This window comes from Teleopsis dalmanni, chromosome 2 (genome assembly GCF_002237135.1).
Source record: "Teleopsis dalmanni isolate 2A chromosome 2, ASM223713v2, whole genome shotgun sequence".
Taxonomy (NCBI): domain Eukaryota; kingdom Metazoa; phylum Arthropoda; class Insecta; order Diptera; family Diopsidae; genus Teleopsis; species Teleopsis dalmanni.
In genome coordinates, this window is record NC_051847.1 from 13,780,417 (window position 1) to 13,806,459 (window position 26,043).

A 26,043-nucleotide genomic window follows, 5' to 3' on the forward strand; every position below is an offset into this window, starting at 1 on the left:
AAATAAAATAAATTACGTGTGTAAATAAATATTAGCATACATAACCATAAAATCTCTCTGTGGCACATAACACTTTTTGCAGACACGTAGCACTTTTTTTGATCAATATGCTTAGACAAGCACAGCTATGATATAAAAAACTTGTGTGAAAATACTTAATTAGAAATGAAAAAAACATATTTTTTAGCAATGGATATTTCATTGCTTAGTTTTAGTTTCGCTTTAATTTTAGCAGTAAATTCAACCGCTTAGCTCGTATAAACTTAGCCTGGTTTTCGAAACGTCAAATGAATTCCAAAAAATTTGATTTTTACGTTTAAAAGGTTTGAGAGACGAATATTTTAAAATTAAGCAAAATTTGCCTTCCAACTTGATTAGTTTTTATTTTTTATTTTTATTTTTTTTGCTTCTAGTATTGTAGTATCTAGTATTCATTTTTACATAGTGGAAATTACAAAATTAATTCAAATCAATATTAAATATTACTTGTATGAACTATTAACAATAAATAATAAAAACTTGTTTAAATTAAATAATATAAGATAGGTAAATTTTAGAAGAAGTAGATAAGTCAATTAGTATATTAAGATTGTGTTATGAGCATATTAAATAGTAAGTTATAGATTATTATATAGATAGTTCTGATGGAAGTAAGTGTTTAATCGTCTATTATATGTGGTTTCGTTATTTGATAGCTGCCTAATTGCTGGGATAGGATGGGAAAGTAATCTATCTGTGTGATTTTTATTTTTTTTTTAGATAGCGTTTGCGACAAAGGGTATCTTTAAGACACGACGAATGTCATAATTTGAGATGTACCAGTTAACATTGATAATAGTCTTAAGTATTTTTGATTGGATTCTTTGTAATATTTGTATGTTGGATTTGCACGCTGTGCCCCATATTTCAGCTGCATATTTTCATATTGGAGTGATTATATACTAGGAGTATATTTACCACAGAAAGTTTGGATTTTGAGCAGAAGAGAATTGACAATTGACCAAGGCGACGTTTAATTTCATCACTTTTAGCTTTGATATGGTCTTTCTAAGTTTATCTGCTATCTATAGTAATACCAAGGTAATATGCCTTTTTGTGTGTGAAGACCTCATCGTTGTTAATTTTTATACGTTTTTGGTCATATATTTTATTCGTGTAGATAACATGTACCATGTTTTACTTGTATTTATTTTAATTCCCCATTTGTCAAACCATTCCAGCGATGCGTTTAAGTAATTTTGCAAGTTGTCTGTGGATTTGTCAAGATTTTTATTACCTGCTATTACTGCTGTGACCCCACTTAATTGGTGACGTTACAATTTAAACAAATTAAAGTACAAGCCGGATTTGGAATATATAATGGTGTTACACAAAAAATATAACCAATAAAATATTTCTTGGAAATGCTTTATACCTATTTTACATACTCTTAGTGACACAAAACTCAATTATAAGACGGAAATACGAAACTGTACTCGAGGGAAGCTGGTAGAAATAGTAACAAACAGAATTAATATTGTTACGAATTTGCCCTTTTATAATTATTCTATTCCCGTTCGTATCTCTGGATTGTCAACAAATGCCAAAAGGAAACACATTATTTTAGTTGTTGATAACTATATAACTGTATTTACTCTTGCGTTGCTGTTTGACGAACAAAACAGATCAAACTTTTTAATACAAACTTGAACTCTAATCTAAAAACTGAAACAAACTAATGTACTAGTAGTGCCAAAAAAGTAATTATCCGTTACTTTGTATTCGTTACTCAAGAAATACCGGAGTAACGAATACAAACTTTTTATTGTATTCGTTACTTTTACTCATTTTACCAATGAGTAGTATTCGTTTTACCTACTCTTTTGAGTACTTGGTAACGATTACTTTCAACAGCTGTTTTCGCGGTTTAATAACAACTACTTTATTCAAAAATTTTGTTCGTTTTCAAATTTATTAAAAATGTGTGAAAATATTAATAATAAAAAAAGTGAAATTTGGATTCATTTTGAACCAGTAGGAAGTGAAAAAGCTAAATGCAGATTATGTGGAACAAACTATTCAATAAAAGGTGGTTCTACTTCAAATTTGAGAAAGCATTTAAACATTAAGCATCCCACGGTCCTAAGCGCCGTTAATCGGAATCGTGAAGTAACGAAACCGCAGTAACGAAAGCGCAGTAACGAAAGCGCAGTAACGAATACTGAGTAACTAATACTGAGTAACGAATACTGAGTAACGAATACATACTCGAAAAGTAACGGGTAGGTACGAATACCCAAAAGTAACGAAGTTTGGCACCACTATTACGTACTAGATTTGGATAACACAAACTACGTGCGTTAATATTACACAAGGCTACGTTTTAGCTAAAGTATTTGATTATACAACTAACTTTGTTCTAGGAATGCTTATATGAATAATTACCTGAAGTATTATTGGTTGGCTACCTCTTAACAATATATCTTACGCTAAGAAAATTATTTCGATAATAATTACAGTCATCCCACGTTCTTATCTGTTATTCCACAAGGTATGTGTCTATTATATTCAACACTACTTATCCTACACAAACATATGTTTAAAAACGATGACAATAACAAGACCATATTATTCATAAATAATATGTAGTCTCTCATTAAAAATGACACTACAAACTCAGATAGTTAACTAAATATATAAGCATTCCACCACTCTATATTAGCCATATAGCTAACTACCTCCAACCAACAATTTAATGTATTATATAAATGGGTTTACCACTCAGAAGTCGTTTTATCCGTTTAACCGAGCGATCATCGAAGAGTTGCCATTTCAATGTCAGAACACGTTCTAACCCGTAATAGCACTCATATCCTCACGCTACAGATAAAACGATATACCTCCTCATCGCGGGTAAAGTTGTGTTTACTTTGCATTTATAGTAAAAGAAGACTGACTACAGAAATGATCCTGTGAAGTATAGTCTTAATTTTACCTACGAATTCGTGGACTTATAAGTGTACACGTATATCAAGCAATTGAGAATTATAAATTTCACACAATACAAAATTTATGCGATTTATATATTTTCACCACCAAACATTTTACAGCACATAATTACAAAAACAAATAGCTCTTCAATATATTCAAGAACACAGAACACAATCTATAAAATGGCTATTGTATGTCTTAAGAAAAGATTATTTTTTATTATACCTCAATTCTTTTGTAGAAACTTAAATATATTTAGGCAGATCAAGCACACAAACATGTATAAAAGCAAGCAAAGCAATATTTGCTGCTTTGTGCGTGGACTGTCGTTGAATACGACAAACATTGTACATACAAAAGGCAGTGGAATGATTACCTACTGCTTTTCATTTTTATCTATTTGAGTACGCAGATACATAGATACATATGCATATAATAGACAGGTATTTTAAGAAGTAGCATTTACCTGGTATATAATAAAAACCCACAAAACTATAATTAAAAGAAAATAGCTTTGCTAAATAGTATTAAGATACAATTAAAAAATATTATTTCACAAATTGCATAAATTATTTTAAATAATTTACATTAATTTAGATAATTTAAATTAAGCAATTAAATTAATTTCTGTGATAAAAAAACTTGGCAGCGGTGGGATTCGAACCCACGCCTCCGAGGAGACTGGTGCCTTAAACCAGCGCCTTAGACCGCTCGGCCACGCTACCTTAAACATATCAGATCGCATAGCTACAGCCGATCATGTCTTGTAATACAAAATAAATTATTTACTACACTATTTTATAGTAAATATTTAATTATATAGAAAAATATATCAACTTTTATACTAATGGAAAGCAGTTTTCGTATGAGTACTTCATTCAATTTATATGAATCATTAATAATAGATATTGATAGCTCACCAAAGTATGTAGCTTCAAAAATAACTATACATAATTGTTATTAAAATAGCTAACATTTTATACTAAACAATACTTTTTCTCTCAATACTCATAACTTTTTATTACATATATTTGTATATATTAATGTGTAACATACATTACGGCCATGTTACCAACGGTTCCATAGTGTAGCGGTTATCACGTCTGCTTTACACGCAGAAGGTCTCCAGTTCGATCCTGGATGGAACCACAGTGGATGACTACTTTTTACCACTATCCAACTAATAAATCGTATGTTATAAATGCAAATTACTTTCAATCTGATCATTTCCTAATTATGTAATTAAAAATTGATTAGCCTTAGTCACTTCATGTTTACACTTGGGCAATTAACCGGACAAAAGTGTAACAGTGCCATTTTCTATACGAAATATATATCAATAGCGTTTGATAATTGAAAGTATAAACATATGTTTATATGTATGCTATAAGCGAAAATATCATCATTTTTTAATAAAACGACCTAGATTTGGTTTCCTTCCATTACGGGTGTCAAACTAAACTTTCGTTGAAATGAGAGTTTATAGCATAGGTGCTCTGGTTTAGCAATGTAAACTGGACGCTTGAAATATAGTGAAACTAAATCTATTTGTCAGTCAGCTTAAAATGTAAAACGTCACAAAAATATTTTAGTCGGCACGTTTTCACTCTATATCTGATTTGAAAGTCTAATATTGGTTATTATTCATATTCATGACTATGTATCTTTTGTAGTCTATCTACCATCAAGTCTTTAGTCGCGTAATACTAGAATTTTTCAGTTTGCTGACGTCAATACCATTTTGAGGAGAATTTTTGACTTATGATTTCCAAATATCTTAAGCTTAAAAACAATGTTAAACACGAAAGTTTTATTTGAAAAAGCAATATTTTGTTAAAAAATTAATTTTTTTTATTAAAATTGTCTTAATACATAAAACTTCATGGATAAAAGTAAAGATATAGATACTACCCACAACAACATATCAGATTGATATGTACATAGAAATTGTGTGTGTATAGTATTTTTAATTTTCAGTAAAGCCAAATTAATTTTTACTACACAATAAGTTATAATCAAAATAATTAATTATAAAATTAACTGTTAAGTAACTTTTTTTTAAATTAATACCTATAAATAATTACGAAATTGGACAAGTATCTATTATGTGGTTCCATAGTGTAGCGGTTATCACGTCTGCTTTACACGCAGAAGGTCTCCAGTTCGATCCTGGATGGAACCATAGATATAACTTTTTAATAAATAATCTTTTCACTCCTATATATGTATTTCTTTATCGTAATTGATTAACATGGCAATATAAATACTTAAGATTACAAATCAAGCCACTTTGTTTTGATTTTTATAATTATTATCTAACCTAAAACTTTCAATTTATATTTCACTGAATTTTATTTTATTTAGATTCCAACAATCGTCTTTAACAAAGTACGGATCTATTGTTTCTGCAGAAATTAAATATGACAAGCATTAGTAACCATAATTTAAATGCAAATTATGTATCTTATTACATTATAATTTATCTTATGTCTGAAAATACTTACATTAATACTAGTTAGTTACAATAGTTGTTACTCATTTAATTATTTAATTCTATTTAAACAAATTAAATAATTGAATTTATTTAAGTAAGTCACACTCAATCTCTTTGAGATCTTTAAAATTCTTAATAGTCTACAAAAGAGCTGTCCAAAGCACGGCCCATAATATTTGTGCCCTGCCCTGGACAATACTGATCTACAATATAAATGCAATTCGACTTGGCCTTTCTGACAACAGCCTTTACCTAACTTGTGTAAAGGACTATGGATCATGAAATGTTTCCTATGCTGCTGTCCTACCTTCTTAAAACTGATACTTAAAGTGGAGGAGTCTGCTGTCGTTAGTAGCATAAATATCAATTTCTCACCTCATCCAAATATTCTCCGCTTTCTTAAAAGGAGCCGATATTTTTTTAAATTTATTAAAAAACCTACTAGAATTTTCTAGCCTTAGAACTATTGAAAAATAAAGTAAATAATATTCCGACACCTGTTCTATATATAATCATTTAATTTAATTATTTAATATTGTTTATGTGACGAAAAGTACAAAATATATGACTACGTTTAATATAACAAATAATGAATTTAGGAATACTTGAACTGAACAAATCTGCAGCAATAAATTCCATTTTTAACAAACAATTCCTTTAAAAATGTGATAATGATATTCGATACATATTATTTATATTAATTTTAGTGTAAATTTATATTAATTAGTGTAAATACCCTTTATCTGTATTATATTAAATTGTTGTTACTACAATAGTTATTATTTAAATGTAATTTGAATTGAGTTTACTCCTTTTATTTTATTATTTTTGTTTTGTATTATTATTTAAATTTCATTACCGAAAATTTGTATGATTTTTACCATATTTTAATTAAAAATAATATAATTATATTATGATTGAGTGTCATTTTTACCTATAAAAACTTTATTAAATATAAAGTTTTAAAACTTTATTAAAAATCGTATCACAATATTTTTAACTAAAAATATCGAATCACAATATTTTTAACTAAAAATATCGAATCACTATGTTTTTAACTAAAAATATCGAATCACAATATTTTTAACTAAAAATATGGAATCACAACAATATTTTTAAGATAAAAATATCTTAAAAATTTTAATATTTCATGCCTTCCAGTTCATATTATCACTTTGTCACTTGAACTCCAAGTGGTTCCATAGTGTAGCGGTTATCACGTCTGCTTTACACGCAGAAGGTCTCCAGTTCGATCCTGGATGGAACCATAGTAGTTCCAGTTTTTTTTTAATTATTTATATATTTTTTACTTTTTTTTCTAATAAAATGCTATTAAATCTCTGACATTGACTTAATGTCTAAAGTAAAATATATAAAAAAAAATTTAATAAAATTTTCTAATAATTAAGCAATTTAAAAGTATATTTTCTATTATTAATTTATATGGTATTTCTATTCTGTTATTATTTGAATTTCTTTTCTCATCTCTTCGAATAAGAATTTTGTTTATTTATTTCGATATCAGTTGTATTATTTTTCATTAGGGATTATTAGGGACTAACCAAATAATTAATAAAATATTAGATATTTATTACAGGTAATAGGATATGTATCCATTCTGTATTATGATACTTTAATGAAATTGGATTTTATTTAATTTAAATTTATTTTAAATATTTTTTTACTTGCTAATAAACTTTTTGGTTTAAAGAACCTGGTGAATTTTGAACTTTCTATATTAATTCCTGGCTAAACATGCTCCTCCCATTTAACAATATCCTTTATGTCTTAATTGAAATACCTCAACTCGTTTTGTACGTTTTGTCAACAGTTTAACAAAAGTCATCATCTGAGTAATCATTTTTCCAATCCAAGTCAAGTTCTCAATCCAAGTGACAAAGCCAAATGACAATGGCCAAAACAATCAAACTTGTTGATTCATTGCCATCAGTTGTGCATAGTTTTGTGGTTTTATAAATGGAAATAAAGGAATTCGAAGACGACAACGGAACTATTTTACAAGCTCATTCAAGAGAAACAAAGGAAAATAGCAATGAATTTCATTGTACCTCCAGTTCGTAGTATCTGAAATTTTACATGTTCATAGATTGCCATTTTTAATTTATCCTGTCGTGTTGAGGTGGTGCAGATTCTTCATTTACGACTTTTGCCTTGAAATACATCAGAACATGTGAAGTGGAAATATAGTAAGGAACGAATTGTGAATAGGTAGACAAACATTTAAACTATGCCTCTTTGATCATTTAATTTTTTTTTTATTTATTAAATTAGGTATAAGGATGCAATGAGCACCAATCTTAAAAATTGTAGTTTGTAACTAAGAAAATTTTAAATTAATTTTCTCTCATTATGGGATAATTATGGTATAATTAGTTTAACAGAAGTTTATAAATAAAGGATTTGTAATGAAGCCGTCTATTTACAATTCTTCGTAAGCATCTTTCTAGGAACACTTGAAGAAAAAAAATAATTTTCCTATAATTGACTTCAGTTATTCGACTCGTTTGATCATAAATATTGCAATTATTTCCATGTCTCGAATATTTTAATGATTTGAATGCAACTAGTAACTCTACAGATATCCTATAGAGTTTAACGGTTATTTGTTAATGATTTTCAACCTCTTTCACATCAATTGGCTTTATTATGCATTTTCGCAGTTTAACGCATTATTTTACTTTATTATTCTCAGTTTTATGAACGTGGACAGCAAATTTTTTTTTATACGAAAATTACGCATGGTGGTCCATTAAAATGCGTGCTTTCGAAGTATCACGTTCCATTGTTTCAACTGCACGCTCGAAAACTGCACGCTCACTCCGCAGACTCATTATTATTTTTCAATAATAGTACACAAAAAAAAAACGATGATGAATTGTAATGTATAAGGAAAATAAAATAAAAACACTATTAAAAAATAATAACAATTGAATTGATGGCATTTATACGTCTCTTAGAATGCAGTGCACGATAAAGGGTGTTCATATTTCAACTTCAATGTACCGATACAGACCTTATATTATGTTAAAGTATATAAGACATTATTTTTGTTGTGAATTTATTTTTTGTTTTTCCCTAAATGTACATAGTTTTTGCATTTGCATTATTGCTTTAGTTAAGAGTTATTGAAAATCAAGGAGGTAAGCTAATGATGTGGGCTAAAAAGTAAATCGCTAAATTTATACCCTAACATTTTTAGTAGAAAAGAAGAAAGCGGTGACTGAGTATATATACATTTAAATATATAGCATCAAGACTTTAAGAACCCATACAAAACAAGAGAGTAAACAAGATTTAAAGCTGCCAAAAACTTTAAGTTTATTGGTGTACTAGTTACGAAATGATCTCTATTGAAACTTCCACAGTTGTAAGATTTATGAACCAAAAAGAATTGTATATTGACAAATAACCTAACTAATAATATCAAGCTGAGAATATATGACACAATAACCGATACACACAGATTGGTCTTAAATATAGTAAAATTATTCTTACAACTTAAAGAGCACTGTACGATTTTTTAATCAAAAATTGCCGCTATGTTCCTCAGCGCGATTTTAAAAGAATTAAATTCATAACAGAAAATCTAACATCTCGTAACTTAATAACGACGCGTTCAATGACTTGTAAGGGTTTCGGATCATTGGAGGATTCTTGGAAATTTTAAAGCCAATAAATAAGCCAAAAATAACATACACCTTTCCATTTCATGAATCATATCTTTTGTGAGAATCTCTTTTGCATCAGTCAAACTGACTATATCTATAAAGTATTTAGAAATCTCAAACCGAGAATAGTGCAGTGAGAATATTTGTCTAACTACGAGTATAAGAACTGAGTAACTGTTAAGACTTTAGCTTCGAGTTAGAAGAGAAAGAGGAAAGTATTACATAACTATTTTTCCACTGCCCCATACTCACCAAAAGACGCTCATCCATTCTATGTTACGTCTCCTGTCTGAAATGTTTGTCTAATAGCACTAGCGTAGACATTGAAGACATTACCTGCTTCGTGAGAGCAACAAAATAGTTTCCTAATCCGATATAGAGGTTTTCTTGAAAATGTTAGTATGGTAAACATATACGTAAATCTGTGTCTTTATATGCATGTTTATATATATATTAAAATATGTACAATGAACCTAATTCTACGGCGAACCTGTATCGTTTTTCTGTATAAAACGAGCGTGTAACTTATCTTACTTTAAGATATAAGGAAAGATGAATGAGCAGGCGTAATTTACTTTAAAAAAAAATACCTCGAAGCATATTTGTGCTACTATAAGAGATATAAGATATAGCGAAGGATGCATGAGTGAGCTTATTTTACTTTAGAAAAAAATACTTCGGAGCATATTTGTGCTACTATAAGAGAAGGGCATGAAAAAATATGAAAAAATATTGAAAAAATATTGTTTCTTCTAACAAAAAATAAAGAATACTTGATCAAGCACGCCTATTAAAAGAAAGTAGCAGAAGATTTTATTAATGCACAGTCTATGGAAGACATTTAATATTAACTGAAATACTTTTCAGTTAGATAATCTGAAAGGATATAGATATACTTCATTTGAAACTATTGAATAATAAAAACTGATGTTATGTAAATATTAATTCTATATTTTTAACCGAGAACTCCTCATAAGGCACCTTGTAAGCCTCTAGCAACAGTTTTTTCTTCATTGAACGTGAATTGTGTTAACGCAGCTAATATTGCATGCAAAACGTGCTCATCATGCACTTCCAACCACATTTTAATGGAGACAGAACTTATGTAAATGTTATTATTTTACAAGAAAAATTGGTAAAATTATTAAAATGCAAAATATAATAAAAAGTTGTAAATTTAAGCAATATTAAACAATAAAAACTTATTGCTTAATATGAAAATAAATGTTTTAACTTCTTATAGCTGACAGCTGCATTCCGACGTAGTTTTGGCTTAAATTGAATTGGTAATATTATTTCAGTGGAAAATTTCTATTTGTGGTTTGGAGTATTCCACAAAAATACTCATAAAAGCTCATATATGTTTTCCCTGCGCTATGGCTGAACGAAGAAATAGATATTAGAGTTTGAATTTGGTTTAGAGGAAAGACGAAACCTACAAACTTCTCTTGCGCCTGCTGGAGTGTGGAACACTTTACTACTTTGCAATTTAGTCGCCTTGGCTTGGCTAATGAAACCGCAGCCGCAGCAATTGTGATGTCTTCAACATTTGTTAGTGTCATTGTTATTGCTTTCTTTTTAACAGCCCCATCTGACGTAGTTTTTATGTATTGGATTTGCAAAGTAGATTACCGTTTCTAAATAATTTAACCAATGTTTCTTTTAATATTGAAAATATTTGTGCAAAGATTCTACATAATTTATTTGCAAAATTCTTCTTTATTTTTTTAGTGCTGTTCGGAGTCACTTTTTCCCAATGTTATTTTATTATTGCTAATTATTTGGTTTTTTAAGTGCAGTTAGCTAATGCGTAGAAATTAATGCATTTCGTGTGACTCGTGTTGATTTTAAACCAATTGTTTAAACATTTCTTAATCTGTATTAATTGATGAAATTTAAATCTAATACTACTGTTTGAAAGCCAAGGAATTACCAAAAAGGTGAAAGGATTTGACAGACCAAGGCTGATTTCTCGGTTTGACCCACCATTCTTTTGAGTGAATCATGCCTCAAAACGTTATTTGATGGTAAGAGGTATGTTGATTAACAATATAATGTAGTATAGTGTACTAATTGAATATGGTAATCACCAAAACGTTTGCTCATTTGTTCGTATTAATCGATTCTTGAACAATTTAAAATTTGAACTACGAATATAATGTCAGTTTTAGGTTTTAACGTTGATTGAGAAGGAAATTCTGCTGAAATATATTAGCACTATATGTGGACGCCAAGTGCTAGAGTATGATCTGGAGTATTGCCTTAGTGAAAGTTTTGCTTCACACTTTACATTCATAGTTTACATTAAAATAGTCATCTATTTAAAAAAAAAGTATTACATTTATCGGTTTCCAGACAAAAAAATTTAATTATCTATACGAGTAAAGTACAGTCACACACTGACGTGGTAAAATTTAAAACGAATAAGACGACCATCAATTTTTTTTTTAAAAAACCTCTTAGCCACATTGTAGGTAATCATCATACTTAAGTGAAAGGAGGTGGTCAATTAAGTTCTAGAAACCGGCTTAACCTGATTGTCAATAAAAAACTTTTTGCATTTTTAATAACAATGTCATATTTAAAGAATCAAAGTCACTACAAAGCTGAAAGATAACTCAAACGTTAGATACCAATGTTAAGGAGAAGAAGAACACAGAAAAATCTAATAGCCATTGTCTTTAATAAAAACCTTGTTTCAGAAAAGTTTACGATATTCAAAAAGTAAAAAGGGAAATACTAAATTACAAATTTACAACACGCACCAAAATTATTTGTGCACAAGTCTATGACTTACTCCCCCACCAAAGGTGAAAACTTTACAATTTGTGATTAGAGAGCTTCGGGAAGAAGAAGCATATGTAATACTCATAATGTAAGTAAGAATAGGGTTGTAGGGTTGTTGCAAACAATTTCGATAAAACGTAGTACGGAGGGTTGTAATTTTGCAAAATTTTTTCAAATGTGTGAACATATTCCAGAAATAAAAAGTATATGTGGGATGTTTATGTATATATATATATATTTATATATAGATGTGGCAAAAAGTTTTGCAAGTATGTGCACAAATTTCAAGTACAGGCATGCAATCACCTAAACAGCAAATGCTTGTTTGCGTATATGGCACATTTACGGTCTCTAATGGAATTTACTAGACACTCCTCACATCGCAAATGCTTATTGCTTGGAGCAAAATTCTTTGCGAAAAAATGAAATAAAAAAAGTTGGCATATAATTTTGCATTAAAAGAAAGCAGGAACAACTTTTATAAAAAGAAGAAAGTGGAAATTCTGCACACGTTCTTAAAATTGCATAATGGGATAATTTAATATAGACGTAGTTCTTCTGCACAAAATTCAGTGCTAGCCGGAATGTGCGTGATAATTTCCACGTCTCTCTTCTATTATTATCTTTTACAGTTTTATTTTGAACTTTTCACACTTTTCTATTAGGGACTCCACTGTTTAAATAACAAAATTTAAACTTCCAATCATGACATCGAATACACTCCTTACGAACGGAACGGTTGGCTTGTATATAATTCACTAAACTTGAAGTGAAAAACTATTTATAAATGTTTAGTAACAAATAATAATTTTTAAAGAATTTTTTTAGACATTTTAAACTAGAATTAAGACTATAATTGCATTTATTAATTTTCAGATATAGAATAGAGGTTTATTGTTGCAAACACTAAAACGTTTAAGTGGATGCGTAAAGTGAAATAATTCTTAATATTATTGTAAGACCAGTGTTATAGAAAAGTCATGTCGTTGTCAATATACCACAATGGGATATAACAGACTTATAGAACAGATGCAACAACAAAATCTGCTTATAGCCCTTCCAATTGTACAGCCTAGTTGTAGATGTCATGAAAGATGTCTACAGGTAAAGAAGAAGGAATAAATGGATTCTCATATGCCTATTATCATAGACTGTCATTGATATGCATAATCTAAAATAAAATACCTTGATTCTCTGATAATGACAGCTGCCCTTATAATCCACAAGAATAAAAATAAAGATATGCAACTAATTTTAAAAACCTCTTCATAAATTACTGTAAGCGAGCAAAACATCAGTCAGTGAATAATTTCTAACAACGTGAAATATTTATTTCTTTTAAAATTAATTAATATAAAAAAGCGAAAAATGTTTTTTTTAAAAAAATAATTTAATATAAAAAGAAGCGAGTTGTACGTTACAGTACTTCAAACTTAATAAGTAGACTTGAACCTTGCTCTTATACTTAAAAGCAATACTAAACAACAGTCTTAGCGGTCAGAGATTGTGTTATCACTAACAATATATGGAACATATAAAATCTGTGGTCGGTACTTACTTAAAAAGTACGGACTATTATCACACAGAATTAAGATAATAAGGAAAATGAACAAATAAGTTATATACTAAGCTACTCTTCTTTAACAATCCACTTGACAAGGCTTACCATTCTCGTTTAAGTTTTTTCATTTATTCAGAACATTATTCAAATAGGTTGCTATAAGTACAAATAAGTGGTATACAATAACACAAACAATCCTATTTACACTCATTCTATCTGCGCTACGCCTATACTATCTGACTTATATAAACCAAGTCCGCTAGGTACTAAGCTTTTCGCTCACATCCTCTCCTCTGATTATTGGAATAAAGTTTACACATTGCTGTGAAAATCTCCATCATTCATTTCTAAGAATTGATTTTAGTGGCTTTCGATGTTTTCCACCTACCGGAAAAAGAACAGAATCATTAAATAAGAAGGTAATAGCGTGATTCTATTGTATGTAGATTTGAAGAAGCCATTTTATGAAGTATTAATATCCATTAAGATCGGTTTCTTTCTATCAATTTCAACATTCTGGGTCCGCGATCAGAAAAAGATTTCTCAAAAAGAAGATAAGTCGCATTCGTCCAAAAAAAAAAGGAAATGAGTGAAAATGAGTTCAGTCTTTTTTAGAAATTTTTTTAAATGTAGACAAATCTGAAATTTAGTATAACACCGAGCAGACTACTAGAGATTTTTGCTAAAGTTAGTATTCAAGCAATTTGCAATAGCAGAATATCTCAAATAGTGGTATCTGGGTCTTCAATAAATTGACAAAAATTGTTAATGATCATTAAATTAGTCTCTAAAAATTAAGTGAAGAGAAACCCAAATCGGAGATTAAATTTAATTGTCTTAAAAATAAATAAATTCAGGAATGTATAAAATTTCACGCACTCCCGCTTGGTGAAAGCGGGAGTGCTAAACATTTTCGTGGCTATTGCCTTTGAAACCGTTGACGTGCATTCCTTTTGCTATTCCATAAAATTAACCATTGGCACGCATTCCATTTTCGAGATGCACACGTTCCACCAATAAAATCTGACAATCTCAAAACCTTACATCCTGTGGTATTTGATTGCAGTGGAAGCGCTGATGGCACTTACATACTCTAAATGGTGTACTTTCGGTACAGTAAGACGGTTCTACTGAAATTGCTGTGTAACGTCACATTTACCAGCGACACATCCTGCTAAGCAAATTTTCACTGAAATTTCCCATTCAATACAATTTGCAATAATTTAATGGAAACTACAGTTGGGTGACAGTAATTGTCATTTTGACTTTTTTCACATTCACAGTACAGAAGAGATTGGTGGATGGTTACAGCTGCAGATGCGTGCAGTTCAAGTTGAAGTGCAATTTGTCTTGAAACAATCCTGAATTTTGCTGTCGAACTTGAATTTTCAAAAGTTTTTGATGAGTTTATACTTTAAATAAAAATTAATGTTTGAAATCTCAATATTAATAATATAAATATGAGCGAAAAGTCCTCTGAAAAGAATAATCGAAACCTAGAGTTCAATAAATCGGTTGAAGTCATGGGATAGGTCAGTATGGAAAGAAGAAGCATATAATCTGCAAAAAAGTAGATTGAACCTGATCAGGTGACTATGGTGTATGAAAAGTATATAGTGCTAATGCACCAATTAAAAGAAAAGTAAGAATATGCCGAAAAGAAGATGGATCTATGGCAGTAGTAAGAGACCACAACAAATTAAATGTTCATCATTGGACTGCCGTAGTTTTAGATTTGAAATAATAGAAAGCAATGTTTATGGAAACAGGTCTGTCAGGGCCTATAATACTAATAAGCAAAAAACCACATATAAGCATTTTACAACACAAGTGTATGGTTAACTGAATGGTAGATGTCGTAAAGTTTTACGAACAAATTTTATTATATCTATTTAAATACAGTTTTTATATTTGTGTATTTTTAAAACGATGTTTTGCCGCGCTTCTGTCGGAAGATAGAACTGCATTAAACATTAAGGAAAAGTGTCTCAACACAAGAATCATTTGAACTTCCAGTAGTTCCCGCAGTTTCTATCTGCTATAAATTCCGAAAGCAACTTCATTTATAATTAATAATTGCACATAACGTCACGTGACATGAGTGCAACTGCAGCCTTTGCCACGCATACAAAATGTTGCAGACTCAACCCATAATGTGCCCAAAAAAGTCGCGTACTGCACTTAAACTGGGTTTTATGTGTGCTAAGCCAAAAATGTAAGAAACTCGTAAATGATTTCGATAAATTTTCAAAAACCAACAACAGCTCCGAATGCACTGGTATTTTATGTTGAAATTATTTACCAAGGAATCCCAAACAAAATAGTAAACAAACTTCCTTTCGTATGTGCACTCTTGCCTTATTTAATGTTTATATTAATAAAACCACACAAAGGCACGTTTAGATAGTAAATTAAAAAACATCCGAAAGGATAGAATATTACTATACAGGACATTGCCACACTTCTACATATAAGAACTATTTAGTTTAATATAACTGAAATTTCAAGCAATTTTTTTAAAAGAGTAAATCAAGGTTAATGTCTATACAGTTACTCATTTCTTTTAATAATATATAAAATCACTCATAGCACTTGAAATGATTCAAATGATATAGTACTTCCGAGATTATAGTGAAAATATAAACTAGTAATCACATTATAATCACTACTTACCATCTGTTCAAACAATAAAATGAATTCTCTCCTTAGTGGAAGAATGGGCATCCATTTTCATTTTGTGTCAAACTCTGTTTATTGCTTCTCGATGGATATCGTTTCAATAATGATTTCTTTTACATCGATTAAGCACTAGGTGGCACTACCGAGTGATGCCTATCTTACGAATTACAACTAAATATCTGAGGAGCAACATTTTTGTGAGGCCTGCATTTGCTACTGAAGATGGTAGGTCTTTAACTAAAGATATCTTCTATCTTAAGTTAAGATTATTAAATAAATATAATAGAAGTGCTTAACTAAGGATGAAGTAGAAGTGTTATACTAAAGATGAAATAGAAATGTTTTACTAAGGATGAAGTAGAAGTATTCTACTAAGTATGAAATAAAAGTTTTCTAATGAAGATGAGGTAGAAGTGTTCTACTAAAGATGAATTAGAAGTGACTACTAACGATGAAGTACAAGTGTTCTACTGAAGAAGAAGTAGAAGTCTTACTCTAAAGAAGAAGTAGAAGCCTTCTACTAATGGAGAAGGAAGTTTTCTACTAAAAAAGAAGTTGAAGTCTTCTACTAAAGAAATAGAGAAAAGAAAGCTAAAGAAAAGGAGTTTGGAATCGTCAGTGTTAATGTTAACATTGTAAGCCGAGACAACTTTATCTGAAGTCTTTACTTGGAATCTTTTTGTCTTTTTGTCTAGAAATGAGAGAGCCAAACCGAAGTTAGAAGAAAAACGATAATTATTAAAGTTGCGTGAAGGTTCGTAAAGATTATCATACTGTAATCCGCTTAAATGGACTTTTTGAAATATGCTTAGTTTATTAAATAGAAACAGCAAATTGTTTTTTTTTTATTTTTTTTTTTATTGCCGGGTTATTGTCATGTTTGTGTATGGATGTGTAAGGGTGTAAGTAAGTGTTGAAGAGTTTTATTCGTAAAGAATTTTTTTTTAATTGTCCCATAATTAACAAATAATACATATTATAATTGCCCAAAATTTAAACATTTAATAAATTAAAATAAATGTATTTAAATAGTGGAAGTTTTACTTCCTTATATCCGGGCTATGGCTATGTATTGTATTTATGTGTAATGTGTAAGTGTGTGTCAATTATTTTTATAATGAAAGCTTTTGTAGTCCCAAAATTAACCATAATATTAAAAAATGTGATTAACAAATGTCCCAAATCACTTAAGAAAAAAATAAAAACTTTTTAAGAAATAAATATACCATAAATATCATAATGTAATATATGATATTTGCTTATGACTGTATTATTTTACAGTGAATTTTTTTTTAATTGTCCCATTAACTTTAAAAATAATTATTATAAATGTTAACATTTTATCTTGTATTTATTAAACGGGTTATTGTATTGTTTTTATATTTATGTGTAATGTGTGTATATGTGTGTATGTGTGTGTAGTTTTAGTGATCGCACAAATTCCTATATTTCTTCAATTTCCGTATGGACACAATAGCGAGTTCATAAAACAGATTGATCAATGGAGTCAATTTCAATCTGTTTCGGTTCTTCCTCCAGATTAACTAAAAATGGGAATATTTTGTTAAAAACGGTTGTGTTGTCCAAAATTTGTGTATTGGACTCACTAAGCATATCTGCAACCGTCTCCATTTTCTCATTGGACATATTTAATTTCTTTTTAATAATAGTCTTACTATCTACTGGTTTCAACAAGCGTCCCTCGTCTGCTTTTTCGACTTGTGGTACATCCACTTCACACAAACAGTTCACAAAATTCATCGTACAGACATCTGAAGCTTCATATGATTGTTCACTTATGACATTTTCACCAACATTTTTAGGTACTGTTTGAGGTTCCGGATGCGGATCCGCAGAAACTTTCTGTTCGGTACTAACAGTTTCTTTGGGATCATGTTTTGGATTTACGTTTCCTACACAACCTTTCACCTTATTCGCAATACCTTAATAAGCAATAATTTAATATATTAAGGTTACCAATTATAATGTGTTGCATTCTTACCGGATTTTGCAACAGTAGCAGTACGTTTACGTGGGCTTTTTTTCACTTTCGGTGTAGAATGTAATGCCGCAGGAGTCTCAACATCAAATTTGTCCAATTTATCATTTGATACATTAATATTTATTATGATATTTGGCTCTTTTGTGGACTTGCGATGGCGATTTCTTCTGAATTTAAAAAATTCTTTAATTTTTTAGGTATTATTTTTTATCAAAAGATCTTACCCTTGTGAAGTGCAGGCATCCAAAAAGAACTTTATTGCTATCCCAACTAGAAGTATCACAATGAATACCAGCAAATATTGTTGTTCACCAAGTGTTTGTAGGACGGAATCGAAAGTCGAATTATGAAGACGATGATGGTAATGGGTTGGCTCACTTGAAAAATTACACATACATTCGTCAGACATATTGGAACTACAAACGCTTGTAGTTTACTGTTTATTTAATTAAGATATTTCTAGTATAAGAAGAAATATTTCCCTTTGAAACCACACCAGTTCAAGTAAAAATTTTAACTTAATAAGCAATCCGCAAATATAGTAGATAGACCTGTAATTAAATTTAAAAATAACATCAGTAGTATTTTAAAACTAATTCAAGTTTTTATAAGCAAATTATTACTATTCCTAATATGCTTGTATATATATATAGTGAAGACGTCTTTCAGTATAAAGGAAAGAATGATTAATTTTGAGAGCTTACCTTTAAACTTAAAAGAAATTACTCTTGATTTAGGATTCGAGTGTTCAGTTTCCGTAAATGATATCTGTATTATTTTCCTTATAGTTCAGTGTACCTTTAATCGCTATACCTGCTATCACTATCTACACTTATAGTTGAGATCATTTTGTAAATAATAATAATTTTAGGGTAATTATACGAAGCTATATGTTAGCAAAAAAAAAACAATTTGATATATTTACAGTAACAGAAGCGCTAGCGTTTTAGGTTATCTCCCATAAATAGAATTTAATAAAATTCGTTTAGAAAGCAGCCCTAAAAATATTTTAATCCAACAGTTGTTGCATGTTATGAAAAAAATAAAACCCAGCAATCTTAGAAAATTCAATCAAGAGCAAACTGTTTTTTTTCATATATCGATTAACAAATTTGACAATATAAAAAATTGCAATTTTCTTCGAAAACATCAGACTTCTGCAGAAACTGATTTTCTTGATAACCATCTTAATCAGAGTAGTCTGATTTAAGTGGATAAATAGTAAAGTACAAATATTTCTGATAGACATAAAACAAAACTACATATATCGCAGCTATTAGAAGAGCATATTTTTTGCATTCCCCAAGAGGGACTAATATCAACATATGGGTTCACATGGCAGAGAAAATGAAAAACATTCCTCATCAACAAAAAAAAAAATCCTCATCGTAATATATATCAAGTAGTCTTTAATACAAAATAAAAGCATTACTAAAATTAATATAAAACGCAAAATATATAATAAATAATTTACTTACTTGTTACTAACAAGAGGAACTGATCCTAAAAATCAAAAGTTGCCTTTGACTTCTTCCGATATATATCCCGCATTTACAACGGACGCAGATATATAAATGTTCAAAAACAATATAACAGTTGTTAATTCATGCTATCGTCCTGAATCTGTGCTAATGTATACTGTTATAATTTGGATGGAATTGCAGAGAATTTTATATGCGTAAAAATATTTTTGTTCTCTTATTTGATATATCAAAATTTTTATATTTTATAAGCCTACTTTTTAAAAATAAAATAAAACGCAGTAATATTAAAGTTAAACAAAATATTTAAAATTCCGATTCCTTTGTTTTCCAACTCATGTAATAATTTTTATAATTTTAATAAGTTGCTTTCCCCTTATACTGGTCCATATATACCATATTAAAATAATACACCCCAACTTTTTTTACACGGATTTGAAAATACATGGTTGAAAAAAAACTTTTTTTGGTAAAAAATTTTTAATCTAGTACGGTCTCAAAATCACAGTCTTGTTTGACACTTGGCATTTTTTTTACACGGATTTCTGAGGAACATATCTACCGTGTAAAAAAAGAGTTGGGTGTATATGATGTAGCAGTTTACTATTGTAAATAATTAAACAAATGTTCAGCAATGTATGCTATTTTACATACAAATCCACACAAAAACTTAATAGTTCTGAGTGTAAACATAATAATTGAAAACAAAAATGTAAGCTTGACGTTTTTGTTTACAGTGTTTACACTTATAATTATCGGACCAATCCGTCATATTTAGGTTTACATATGTGTTTCTTCGAACATTTGTAAAACCACGATCTATATATTGATTTAACGGCACCTGCATATGACAGAACTTTTAGTTAAGTGTTTTATTGATGAAATTTGTATATTAACTCTAGTGTTGTTATTATTAGGAGAGACAATGGTACTTGACAAATAGAATCTGTTGTGTTATTCCTGAAGAGAGTTCCTTAATCAACCTGGACTAAGGTTGTTGGCAAACTTTACAGTTTCTCTGGGTATCAAATTCCAGACTTCACCCATTCAATGAAGGTACTGAACTCGATTCCTGGAAATCGCATGACTTGAGCAAATATGTTGAGAAGGGAGTAAAGTTTCCCTCTGTATTTCACAGATTCTGTTGGTGCTGGCGGGATTAAGCTTTATTTCTAAAAGGTGATGATTAACGCAAGCGTATCCAGTTTGGAAACTATTGATTAATTTGAGCTCAGTTTTATTTTGACCATTTTAGTCTTTAGAAGAGTTCTCGAACCGTTTTCCATTTCTGCGAAGTGTCAAACTCCAGAAAGAAGCAGAAAAACGTATCATTTATGGTTCTCCGCAGACTGGAATAACATATCTTGTAGATTACTAGTGCTTTTATTATTACTAGAAAATTTCATGTTTTTTTGTTAGTTTCTCTCACAGATCGTTCGTTCATTAAGTTAAGCACTTAATGAATAATTAAAATTGAATATTAAAACGATGTTCTTCTGCAACTAATTTTAGATTGTTGAAGTACTTTTTCATAATTATGAAGTACCTGTGCACTTAAATAGATTTTTTGTCGTTTCGCATTTTACACTCTTCTCACTACAGATGTTATTCCAATTAGTCAACATATTTGAACTTCATCAGACCAGTAATTAAAAAGTTATAAAATATATAAAATTCTACTTTATGTGGTACTCATCCTTCTTTCTTGTTGCCACTATCTTTTCTTTTTGTCAAATTAATAATAATTGTTGAATTTTATTGTCTTAAACCTTTTTTTCCATTCGTATAAAATATTTTTGCAATGCTCGCATTTGCCACTCATCTGAACCCTCCCCTACACAAGTGCTCGGAGAATTTTCGACTTAAGTACTTTATCGTTCCTCATTGTCGATGATGTTGTGCTTCTGGTTTTATTGTTGCGTTTTGTCGTTGCCACTTATGTAAATGCTCTTATCCTGGCGTTATCCTGTGCAAGTTTAGGCGTTAACGCCATTACATGAGCTAAAATTCTATTCGTTAAACGTGCACCGGTGTGCACACGCCAGCAGGAAGCGGCTTAACATCGCAACTTAACATCTCAAGAGCACTTGAAAAACAGTTTTAATTGCTGTGGAACAATTAAAAAGGTGTCGAGTTGTTCTGATTTTTGAAAATTTTACAAGGTGAAACACTAAAGGGTTAAGTGCAGTAAAAGAAATTTGAAGATTTCAATTTTTGTTGATGTTGCGTTTGTTGTTTTGGTTTAGTGATATATCTTCTGTTGAATATAATATGGACATAGAGATACGATAAAATATACGATATACATAAATTGTTTAATACTTTATTTTTAATACTTTTAGTACTCTATTTTTAATACTCTATATTTGTTGCGAATTCGAATGTAAGTAGTTCTTACTCCAAATCATGTGGCATTTAACTAACATTAACATTTTTTATTGCTTGTTGGTAATTAAAAGATAGTGTGAGCTTCCGATACTCTTATAAAGTAATCAAGATTAAGTCTTACTTCAATAGGATTAATACTTATCAATTGATATTAATTTAGTGTGTTAACATGCAAGCAGACATCTCAAACTTGACAGGGTGTTATTTTTGATATTTGCAGTACAAAAATTATATATGGATATATAAACCTATTGGTTTATTCCATAAAAGCAATATCCGTAATTTTTTCTTTCAGAGTTGTAAAAAAACAACATTAAGTCTAGTTGAAACAAATTGGCATTAATTTTAAAATAAGTTAAATGCAAAAATATGTTGTGCACAATAAGAAATAAAAAAATTGTTTAATTAATTTATTTAAATAAAAGAAAACAATATGAAAATTAAAAGCGCAATGGTTAGCATTTTTATATTATATATTTAATTTAAACTATTAATTTATATATTTAAATTTATTAGTGAATGAAATGCTCATATGATTTCAACGGATATCTGAAGTTTGGCAACATATTTCTAGTGAACATTCACAATAGATTGATTTTTGAACTTGACTGCACTGAAACTTACGAAGTAAACTATTTGCGAGTAAAACCTAACTCTGAAGATTTTAAGAGCACTGTTGTTCTTAGTTCACATGTTTTCTTTCGTAAGTTGCAGATATTTTTTTGTTACTCTAAAAGAAACAATTACGGCTAATGATAATGGATATTTGGTGGTATCCAGAAAAGCTGTATGGTTAGTTCATAACTCACTTAATTTATGTAATTAAAAATGATTTCATTTTGAATTACTTTACTTTTCCAGAATAAATAACTTGCCACTTAGGCATAAAATATTTCATTTACTATTTCATTGCTTAAATGTAGTTATTCTTTAAGGGTTTTATTGACCCTTTTTTCGAATCCACTTTGTGAAATCTGTTTGAAATTTCAGTTTGTTTTCAAATTTGCTAGACTTGCAGAAATAATATAGAAATAAAAAGAATGAAGTAATATTAAAGTTGTATTATCTTAAGAAAAATATACAATTTTTTGCATATACATACTAGCGAATAAATGCTTAAACCGCCCACATAATGCGGCATAGAGAAATATTATGTTATTTTGGTTGAATATATTTTTTTATTATAATTTTTAGTTTTTATAACTTTGGTAAGAAAATTTCAACAACAATTTATCTTCAGAAAATTTTATAATTTCACACAATTGCGCTCGTGAGTTGAAATTTTTATAGCAAATTTGCCATAAATTCAAGGATCACATAAATCTCATACGGAGGCACAAAAATGCAATAAAAATTTAAGGAAACATATACCAAACTAAAGTGGTTACAGGAAGGCCATGTATTCCATGTGTCGAGAGCACATACAAATCATAGCTACATGTTTGTAATGTGCTGGAATGCACCGCAGGAGTAATAACAGTTTGTAGTTCTGTAATGGTATCGCCTCTGATATTGGTTAATTTCACCTGCTGCCACATCGCTGCTTTACGTTTCTTTGCGAAAATATAAGAACTGGTAAGATTTTATGCAAAATATGCACAAAAATATTATTTGGCAGCGGTGGGATTCGAACCCACGCCCCCGAAGAGACTGGTGCCTTAAACCAGCGCCTTAGACCGCTCGGCCACGCTACCGCTTACGTGGCATTTTTAGTGAGACAATTTTTTTATATCTGTTCTACGCTTAACTGATCTATTTTTATTCTTGTATTATATTTTTACTTACAAAATGCATTAAATAGTTTTATTTCTAAGAAAAATCTGAATTCTTTATAAGAATTTCTTTAAGAATACACACACCCATGTTGAGAGTATCGATTAAGTGAGTAGGCGGGTGTGAACTTAATTTGTTGATATTAGCATAACACTACGTGATAATAGTTCATTATCATTGCGATTTGACTTAATTATATTCTTCAAATTATTTTAAATGTATGTAATAGTAGTTTTAGTATGTATAAAACAAATATTTCTAATTTAAAGTTAATTTTTTTAATAAGTTCGGGTATAATAATACTTATATATTATTTTTGTATATAAAATTACGCTATATAGTACAAACCCGGTCAAGAAGTACACTGTTTAATTTTGAAGAACTCTAAATACAGCCAGTATAGAAATATTGCAAAGGGGCCAACATATAAAACATACAAATATTAGCAATACTTTATGGTATATATCAAACTACTTTATCTATTAATATATTCTATAATATAAATGATTAATTGGCAACCCAAATATAGCTGTACTATTATTATCTATATAATATGGAGTATATAACAGCTGGACTGCAAAAAAGTTAAAGAAATTTTAAGTCTAACATATTCGAAGTAAAACTTAAAAAGAATTTGAGCATATTTGAACACTAAAATAATACAACTAGATAACCATAAAATCTCTTCAATCCTGGACTACCAAATGTAAATTGGACCGAAGCTGAAAAAGTCTCATGAAAAAATAAACTTTTTAGCCCTTATAAGAAAACCGTACAAGAGTCTCCGTTATAAATAAGCTATAGTTGCAACAATAGCTAGAAATATTGCACAAAAACTACTCAAGAGGACTTAAGCCAATATCAAAATCCTAAAGCTCTCAAAATAACTTCTTTTGCGACAACAAAAAATATGTCGACAATTATCATAGTCTAAAAAGATATACGTTTAGTTCAGTTGTATGTGTGGGATCTATGGTTAGAAGAGGCAGGATGTTAGAATGAGGCTTAGTGCGTAGGCACACATATCAAGTCAAAGAGTAAGCCTTGGTTGCGAATCGTACCATCTAGAAGCGCGGGCTATCAGGAGCTTTTGAAGATTCCACATCCTTGATTTGTTTTCAATATTTACAAAATTTGAATTTATCACGAATGCCAGCACTGAATCATGGCATGAGAAAAGAAAACAAAATAAACTACTTTCATTTATATACGATATAATTTATATTCTAAAATCTAATCAATCATTATTAAACTTTTTCCAATCTTATTTTCTCTTTTGGAAAAATTTTTTTTAAATGCTATTTATTATAACTTGAAAAGTATTTCACAAATAGTATAATGACTTTAATACTATTTTTTTATTCTACTTTTTATGGTAAATATATTCTAAATCTCCTTGATCAAGTTTTCCCAAATATTCAATATTCAAAATATTTTATACGCAAAAAGCTTTCAAGAAAATTAAAATAGATATTCCAATATCCGAATTTTTCATATCGTCCTAAAATAATTTTGCATATATATATCATAAGCATCTAATATGAACTTTGAATAAATATTTATTAACCACAAAATTAAATTACAATATATTCCATTCATGTCCGATTCTTTTATTCTTTATTTTGCATTTGTATTTCTCCAAAAAAGCCACAATATTTTGCATACAAAACGCAAAGGGATGCATGGAAATTAAAATTCAGAACTCCTTCAGTTTCTCATATTACTTATTTTTCCTTTTTAGGAGCATTTTGCACCTTTGCTATGGTTTTGTTGCCACAGTGGCAACTAATATGACACACACTCTGCCTACGGATATGTGAACTGAGTTGAGTATCTGTCAGATTCTTTTCTGGCTTTTGAGTAGCTTATCCGGACGCACATATGCATCTTATCCTTTGAGTGTAACAAATGCGAAATTTTCCACACATTTAATCGTATTTGTTTGTGGTAAAGGCGGCGAAATGCAGCAACTAGAAAAACTAATGTTACGATGCGTTGATGCAGGTGCAAAGAGTGTTTTTAGTGCTGCAAAAAATCATCCAAAGTAACCAAATTAAAGGCATGAAAATTATTCGTAATAAAAGTGTTATATTTATGTGAGCTCAAATGATTAATCATAAATTTATGGTAAAAAAGACTTTATATTTTATATTTTGTATTTTTAAATTTTAAAATATTTTTATTTCTTTTATTACAGAAAGAAGTTATTATATAGCTAA

The 26,043-nt window shown here is 29.4% G+C and overlaps 1 protein-coding gene and 6 non-coding genes across 9 annotated transcripts; 3 read left to right on the forward strand and 4 right to left on the reverse strand.

Moving 5' to 3' along the window:
* Window positions 1-2,755: 2,755 nt before the first annotated feature.
* Window positions 2,756-2,966, reverse strand: LOC119686564. Its single transcript, XR_005252978.1, has one exon. It is a non-coding gene; the product is annotated as a small nucleolar RNA U3 (small nucleolar RNA).
* Window positions 2,967-3,613: 647 nt separating this feature from the next.
* Window positions 3,614-3,695, reverse strand: Trnal-aag. Its single transcript has one exon. It is a non-coding gene; the product is annotated as a tRNA-Leu (tRNA).
* A 351-nt stretch (window positions 3,696-4,046) lies between these two features.
* Trnav-uac lies at window positions 4,047-4,119 on the forward strand. Its single transcript has one exon. It is a non-coding gene; the product is annotated as a tRNA-Val (tRNA).
* A 960-nt stretch (window positions 4,120-5,079) lies between these two features.
* On the forward strand, window positions 5,080-5,152 carry Trnav-uac. The gene has a single exon. It is a non-coding gene; the product is annotated as a tRNA-Val (tRNA).
* A 1,507-nt stretch (window positions 5,153-6,659) lies between these two features.
* Window positions 6,660-6,732, forward strand: Trnav-uac. Its single transcript has one exon. It is a non-coding gene; the product is annotated as a tRNA-Val (tRNA).
* A 10,772-nt stretch (window positions 6,733-17,504) lies between these two features.
* On the reverse strand, window positions 17,505-19,869 carry LOC119685591. 3 transcript variants are annotated; one of them, XM_038099920.1, is made up of 5 exons: window positions 19,661-19,869; window positions 18,407-18,733; window positions 18,183-18,349; window positions 17,788-18,123; window positions 17,507-17,724 (listed from the first exon to the last, which is right to left on the reverse strand). In XM_038099920.1, the coding sequence occupies exons 2-5, from the start codon at window positions 18,589-18,591 to the stop codon at window positions 17,663-17,665; spliced, it is 750 nt and encodes a 249-aa protein (XP_037955848.1). In that variant the 5' UTR covers window positions 18,592-18,733; window positions 19,661-19,869; the 3' UTR covers window positions 17,507-17,662. The 3 variants fall into 3 exon arrangements, with proteins under 3 accessions (XP_037955847.1, XP_037955846.1, XP_037955848.1); XM_038099919.1 differs by having other exon boundaries at window positions 17,505-18,123; window positions 18,183-18,346; XM_038099918.1 differs by having other exon boundaries at window positions 17,506-18,123.
* Window positions 19,870-23,663: 3,794 nt separating this feature from the next.
* On the reverse strand, window positions 23,664-23,745 carry Trnal-aag. The gene has a single exon. It is a non-coding gene; the product is annotated as a tRNA-Leu (tRNA).
* Between the last annotated feature and the right edge of the window lie 2,298 nt (window positions 23,746-26,043).